General features: G+C 42.0%; 1 protein-coding gene across 1 annotated transcript in view; it reads left to right on the forward strand.

The window, feature by feature from the left end:
• KDM3A (lysine (K)-specific demethylase 3A) overlaps nucleotides 1-7,194 on the forward strand; it is a gene marked incomplete at its 5' end in the record, with an annotated part of 63,634 nt that extends 56,440 nt beyond the window's left edge. Inside the window, 5 exons of the mRNA XM_005858407.2 lie at nucleotides 3,173-3,292; nucleotides 3,371-3,510; nucleotides 5,385-5,561; nucleotides 5,644-5,778; nucleotides 6,497-7,194. Of these exons, the coding sequence (XP_005858469.1) occupies nucleotides 3,173-3,292; nucleotides 3,371-3,510; nucleotides 5,385-5,561; nucleotides 5,644-5,778; nucleotides 6,497-6,595 (671 nt within the window). The remainder of the gene's footprint in view (nucleotides 1-3,172; nucleotides 3,293-3,370; nucleotides 3,511-5,384; nucleotides 5,562-5,643; nucleotides 5,779-6,496) is intronic.
• Nucleotides 7,195-7,543: the final 349 nt, after the last annotated feature.

The following is a 7,543-nucleotide window of genomic DNA, read 5'->3' on the forward strand; positions in this document are numbered from 1 at the left end:
TTTGCTGGCACATACGCAAAGCCGTGGTCTTCATTGGTCTTCATTGTCCCTGCTCCTGGGCCATCGTTGGTCCTTGGTAATGCTTATCAAATTGAAGGGATTGAAATCAAAGGGCAAAAGGGCAACAGATCTGATTCAATAAACCAAGTAAAATTAGGCTTTTATTTTTTGTTGTTGTTGTTGTTAATGCTCACGCAAAATTCAAATCTTGCATGAATTTTGGGACACCCTATAGTTGCATGGTACATTATTGAATGAATGGAATTTTATTAGTCATTTCAATGTTGCTGGACATTCAGGTCATTCTACAAGCATTCCAGCTGTTTTAACATCTACTCTTCAATGTAATGTTCTATGTTGGTGGATAGTAGTTACTTAAGTTAGGTATTTAAAGTACCCTTTCAATTGGGTTTTTATTCTCTGGCCATGACTTGATAAACTGTCCAGTAAGGATTGCTCAGGATTGAGATTGGTTTCTACAATTTCAGCTACTTCTGTTGACCTGTTTTATGTAGGGTCTTTGTTCAGGTTTGTTTTGTTATAGTTGGCCATTTTGAAAGGGTGGTTTATCAATTTATTGTTGAATGAAATTTCAGTTCTTTGAATCATTCAGTGAATTTGTAGTGTTTTATATTATTTGACTCCCATTTTTCAGGTTTTTTTTATAAGTTTGATTTTTTTATTTCTTCCTCCCATAATTACTTCCAACACTAATCTCTCAGACTTGAGGAAGGGATGGCAGGCCTCTTGAAGAAAGGACAGTCTTTGGCATCTTTTCCATGTTCTTCAGAGGAATTTTTTGTGGGGAACAAGTGTTTGGACCTCAGAGCCACCATTCTGTTATGGTGGAGTCAGCCCAGAGCAACACCAGGAGCAGGGTTGGGGAAACTCCCACCGACTAGATGCCCAAGATAGTTCTGCCAGCCTGGCGTGACAATGGTCTGTGGGAGAGAGGACACACAGGCAGAAGTCCCCTTGCTTATTTATTCCCCTTGCTTCTCAGGTCTCAGATTAGAGAGCTCTGAATATATCTGAGGCTCATATCATGTTACCTAAGTGAGTTCACTTCACTCAAGCCCTTCAAAGTAGCTGGATGGTCAGGATCTCAGGATACTCTGTTCACAGTAGGGGTTTACATAAATGAAGCATTTTTCCACAGAAGTAAATGGTGTAATGTTGCATAATATGATTATCCATGTTTTATTGAAATGAAGCTTCAAAGGGTAGAAGTGGTCATCTGAGTTTTCAAAATACAGTGGAACCTTGGTTCTCAAACTTCATTCATTCCAAAAGGCTGAGAAGCCATTTGTTTGAAAACCAAATCATTTGGAAGAGTGTAAATTGAATTCATTCCAGACCCCCAAATGATTCCCCATTTTAACCTTTCTTATATACAGTACATGTCTAATGTACTGTTCATTCTATATGCAAGCACTTTTTAATTTATCGAATCACCCCCTCCTAGCCTTAAATGAATCATTTTCAGCACTTGTTCCAGGGGTGAAGCATCTTCGCTGGTTCACATATCACTGCCTCCAAAATGCTGTCACTAGCTAACTGCTTTCTTTGGCCAAATCAACAACAGGTTTTCTACCTCTTTAGTTGCCTGTGATCCCTTGTTTTGTGAGTACTTTCACACCCTTAGCAACATCAGCACACGTGATGGCCTCTTTATGTTTTAAAATTGTGCTACGTGTCCATTTTACCAGCAACAAAAGCAAAAACCAACAAGCAGGAAAATATTCACAGCATGGTAAACTGACTCGCATTCTGTCCTTTGTGGCCTGAGAGATGAGGTGCTTTTCATCATGTTGATGTATCAACAAGACAGGGTTGTCAGGTGGAGAACATTGGAACTTGTTTGACAACCAAGACTTTTTTCTGTGAACAAGTTGGTGGAGAACCAAATTGTTCAGATGGGAGAAGGTCAAGATTCGAGGTTTGACTGTAAATTCTCTGCTTACCGAAATAGCTTGGCAGCAGATCTAGATTCCAGTAGATGGCAGCATTGTTCTAGAAAAGCTTTTCCTGTGACAAACTTGTTTCTATCCAGAGTAAGCAGTTAGGGATTGAAGAAAATAAAAATGTGTTCACTTTCAAACACCTTATACCTCACCACAAACACCATTAGAAAGTGGTCATTTGTTAAAGATTGGGTACCTGAGCCATGACTCCTCAGTGTGCTCTTGTGCTAGCATTGGCTGTGCTCTGCTTTCTAGTTTTGGCTTATTATCTTTTCTTGCTAGCACAGTGATTCATTTTTTTAAAAATTATTTTCCCAATTATTGGATCCAGGATTTTTAGTTATTCTCAGCAGAAGGGTCTGTCAGGGACTTTTTGCCTATCACTAGAAACCAAAGCCCTTGTATTAGGAGAGGGTTTATTATACTTGTTTTATTATATTTATGATTAAATATTTAATAAGAAATGATTTTCTTTCATAGTTGAAAGGATAAAATAATCCTATATAATAAAAGGCTAATATGCAAATTGTCCCCTCGACCATTCAAACAGGGAGCGGGGCCACCGGCCAACTGCCCATGGCCCCTCCCCGCAGCCGGCCCAGCCCAATCGGCCCTGATGGGGTGGGCCCACTGGACCCCACCCATGCACAAATTCGTGCACCAGGCCTCTAGTTTATATATGTAAAAGTCTAAGCAACTGAACAACTGTTTGACCAGTTGCTATGATGCACACTGACCACCAGGGGGCAGACACTTGATGCAGGAGCTGCCCCTGGTGGTCAGTGCGCTCCAGGGAGCGCCACTCAGCTGACTGACAGGCCATCAGACACTGGGTTCACACGGCTGGCGAGTGCTGCTGCAGCAGTGCAGTGCAGTGCCCGGCCCAGGCTCCTCCCCGGCTGCCTGCCACTTTGCACATTACTACATCCTTGGAGGATGTTGGCCCTGGCCTGCAGGGATCAGGCCGAAACCATCACTCTGACATCCCCCGATGGGTCCTGGATTGCGAGAGGGCACGGGCCAGGCTGAGGGACCCCACTGGTGCATGAATCCGTGCACCAGGCCTCTAGTATTAAATATTGTTCTCTCACTTTTACATGATTAGAGAAGCATCTTTTAAATTTCGTGATCAGGTACCCTCCAGGGAGTAGGAAAGACTGTCAGCCTTTGTTACCTTTAGTATATTTAAAGGCATTTTCTGTTTGCAGGATTAATTACTCCGGAAGATCGGAAATATGGAACAACAAATCTTCACTTAGATGTATCTGATGCAGCTAATGTCATGGTCTATGTGGGAATTCCAAAAGGACAGTGTGACCAAGAAGAAGGTAGGGTGCTGAAGTAAAAGTGGGGCTCACTCTCCCAGCTGGAGACTGTGTGCTGATGTTTGCTTTCTCTTACTCCAGAAGTCCTTAAAACTATTCAAGATGGAGACTCTGATGAACTCACAATAAAGCGATTTATTGAAGGAAAAGAGAAACCAGGGGCTCTCTGGCACATATATGCTGCTAAGGACACGGAGAAGATACGAGAATTCCTTAAAAAGGTGTGCTCCTTACCCTATGGCATGTAAAGAGAGGCATGGGGAATCCTATCCTATATAATAAAAGCCTGATATGTAAATCGACCGAATGGCGGAATGACTGGTCACTATGATGCGCACTGACCATCAGGGGGCAGATGCTCAACGCAGGAGCTGCCCCCAGCCTGCAGGCCCCAGGCCAGCCAAGGCAGGTGCCAGTGGGGGTCCCCCAATTGCCCCGCGGGTTGTCCCACAGATGGGCCCTGATTGCTGGTCAGGCCTAGGGACCCTATCCGTGCATGAATTTCGTGCAACGGGCCTCTAGTAGCAATATAAATTACTACATGTTCAAGAACTGACTGGGTTACTGGGGAATTATCACAACCTCAAAGGTTAAATCTGTGCCTGTCAGATTGGACAGGCTGAAGCTGGTTGCTAAGAAACAGGATTTCTAAATGATTAGGCTGACACCTCTGAAAAGAAGAGCCCTTGTCTTTTATATTATAGTGTTTTATATTATAGTGTGTTTGGAATTTTTTGTGCTCTTTATAAGTTACTTCCTCTGACTCTCTCATAGCATGTAATTTGTTTTTATTGCCTTGAAAATCTAAGAACTTCACAAGTTGTGTATCATTCCTTGGCTCTTGGTACCGTGTTCTGAGTGAGTTAAAAAAGACCCTGTTGGTTTTGTCTGCCTTCACATAGAAGCAGGTCAGGAAGGCCTCCAACCCTGCTTGTGGCTATTAGCTTGTGAAGGGTCACTGGAAAGAGATGGAGTGGTTTTGAATTTTCTGAGTCTACTTGGCAGTTACTCACAAAGGGCTATCTGTGGAAGTTCTAGGCAGCTGGAAAGATGGGTGTATTCAGTTTTTAACCTGGTTGGCCATGAGGCTGCTGGTGGCAGCTCAGATATCTGTGGTTGATATCCTCCAGCAATTCATGAACAATGGATATGAATACTCCTAGCCCTTAACAACATTTCTTTGAATCAAAGTGTTTCTGGCTAAGGATCATTTGACTCTTCAAGAAAACCTGCTAATCACAATATTGTTTCTTTTAATAGTATCACCCTTAGTCTGTGCTGTCTGATCTAGAATAAACAAATTTAATCTACAGCTATCTTGGTGACTATTTCATAATTCAGATTATACAGGTGTTTATTATCTGCAAAATGGAGCTTGGGCCAACTTATATTTAAAAGTCTAGACCCGTGGTCGGCAAACTGTGGCTCGCGAGCCACATGCGGCTCTTTGGCCCCTTGAGTGTGGCTCTTCCACAAAATACCATATGCGGACGCGCATGTACAGTGCGATTGAAACTTCGTGGCCCATGCGCAGAAGTCGGTATTTTGTGGAAGAGCCACACTCAAGGGGCCAAAGAGCCGCATGTGGCTCGCGAGCCACAGTTTGCCGACCACCGAATTTGTATTTATAAAAGTATACAGGCTGCCCTAGCTGGTTTGGCTCAGTGGACTGAGAGTCCTGGGTTTGATTCCTGTCCAGGGCATGTACCTCAGTTGCAGGCTCAATCCCCTTCCCTGGTTGGGGAGCATGTGGGAGGCTACCAACCAATGTATCTCTGTCTCTTCCCCTTCCTTCCACTCTCTCTAAAAATCAGTAAAAAAATATCCTCAGATTAATTATATATACACATACACATATACAGAAGCTGCCGGTCTGTTTACAGGAAATGATAGAAGGGAAGCCTCATTTTTTTTCAGTCTTTCCTTCATTCCTTTACTTACTGTCTTTGAGGACTACACATCTTTGCTAATAGGGCACTTATATAAAGAAGGCCTATATGACAGTTACTGACTGCCCACACGGTTCGCGGGGAGGAATGCCTTCAATGGGCCTTAGCATATTGCTCAGTTTCATAATGTTTTTAATATATTCTAGGTATCAGAAGAGCAAGGTCAAGAAAACCCAGCAGACCATGATCCCATTCATGATCAGAGCTGGTATTTAGACCGATCCCTAAGGAAGCGTCTTCATCAAGAGTATGGAGTTCAAGGCTGGGCTATTGTACAGTTTCTTGGGGATGTGGTGTTTATCCCAGCAGGAGCTCCACATCAGGCAAGAACCAGTACTTTGTCCTTTTTTCTGGTTTTACTAAGAACTTCTGTGTGTGTGACTGATGTGGCTTGGTGTTTTTCAGGTTCATAACTTATATAGCTGTATCAAAGTGGCTGAAGATTTTGTTTCCCCAGAGCATGTGAAACACTGCTTCTGGCTTACTCAGGAATTCCGTTACCTGTCACAGACCCATACTAATCATGAAGATAAATTACAGGTAAAACTAGCACTGATTCCTGGCATTGGCTGACTCTGGCTTCATGGCCCATTACTTACCTTATAAAGTTAGTGAACTCACACTTGGTCCAGTGATTTGATGAACTGCTTTATTTTGAATTTCATTGTCTACTTAGGCAGAGGAGGAACAAGCAGGAAATCTCCCCTTGGTCTGTAAGGGACTGTCTGGAGAGAAAGTCTTTAGTGTTAAAAGTGAATAGATCTGACTTACGATCCTGGCTGAGCTGCCAGGCAGGGGTCTTGAACACAGACTTTTAGTGCTGCAATATTCTCACCCTTGGGTAGAGCAGAACAGAATCTCTGGGACCCAAAGAGGGCCTAAGAGGCTACGTTTTTTAAGGGCTTTTAATAGTCAACCAAGTAACATAATTTCATGTTTCAAAACCAGGGGAAAACAAACTGAAAAATAAAACTGTACCTTTGAACTTGCCTCTCCCTGCACTTGCCAGGGGCAGGGCCACATGGCATCAAAGCCTACAAAAGGGGTCTTTAAAGTTCTTTAAAGGAGGCACGGGTTTAAAATGTGTGAAATACGGGCCTAAAAGAGCCCGGGGACCTTTCCAGTACTGACATTTCATAGTGAATATTGAGTTTTAAATTCTGAGAGAATGGTATGGAAACTGGTAGGAAAAGTTTGTTTTTAGTAACAGGTTTTAGATTTAACAGCAAACTGACCATACCTCCTCTTGTTCCTTTAGGTGAAGAATGTTATCTACCATGCAGTCAAAGATGCAGTTGCTATGCTGAAGGCCGGGGAATCCAGCTTCAGCAAACCGAGGGTCCTGGAGACGCCTTGAGCCCTGTGCATTGGAGGTGAATACTGGCAGCTGTTCAAACTCTTCAGGCAGGATTCCTGTGGACTTTGAGATTCATGTTACCTCATCTTTTTTAAACTGTACCTGGTGAGGGTACTGTCTAATGTATATTTCTAGTGTTTACAGACACTAAATGTGTATATGTAGTTACTATTTACAGAACATGCATCCTTCAACTGTGACTTCTCACCTAGTGCAGAACTACCAAGCTGTAAAAGTAAAAACCTCTTCTCAGCTCTGGAACAATACTCCAGTTATGACTCTAGCTGTTTGCTTGGACAGCTTAGTCAAAATGGGTTAAAACTATTAGGAACAACTGTGCAGTTTATTTGGGTTGTATTTTGTTCTGTGTCTGTCTGAGTATCCCCTCCCCTAACCCTTAGGGTTTAGAAAAGCAACGGAGGAAATGACAGCTAACAATGCGATTCTTGCTCTTTTGAATCAGGACTGGCATTATATAACAAACCAACTACTGTACAATTCTTGGGGTTAACCATCTTTAGTTAAATGGAATTTTAATTTAAATGGAGCTTTGCTAATATTAAGTGTTGAGCATTTTGCATTAAAGTATTCATATAATATTTTGACTGTTTATTGGCATTCTACATACCTTTCATCAAATGTTATACATGTAAAAAATTGCTCTGGGAATTCATACTAAAAGCAAAGAAATGAGATGCTGTAATGGTTTCCTATGATTATTACAATGCTAACATGGAAATAAGTTTCTCCCAGCTAGATGGAAACCCTGTCACAATTTTGCAAAGAAACACCACCAACAAACTAAATTTAGAAGTGGGAATTAACAACAAAACAAATCGTGACTGGTTAAATGATTCTGTAAAGATGATCAAAATACTTTGTCTCTTCTGGCCCTTCATGATGCAAGAGTTTAAAAATAAAAATGAAATTATTAGGATAGTTTTAGAA

This window comes from Myotis brandtii, unplaced genomic scaffold (assembly GCF_000412655.1).
Source record: "Myotis brandtii unplaced genomic scaffold, ASM41265v1 scaffold1172, whole genome shotgun sequence".
Classification (NCBI taxonomy): domain Eukaryota; kingdom Metazoa; phylum Chordata; class Mammalia; order Chiroptera; family Vespertilionidae; genus Myotis; species Myotis brandtii.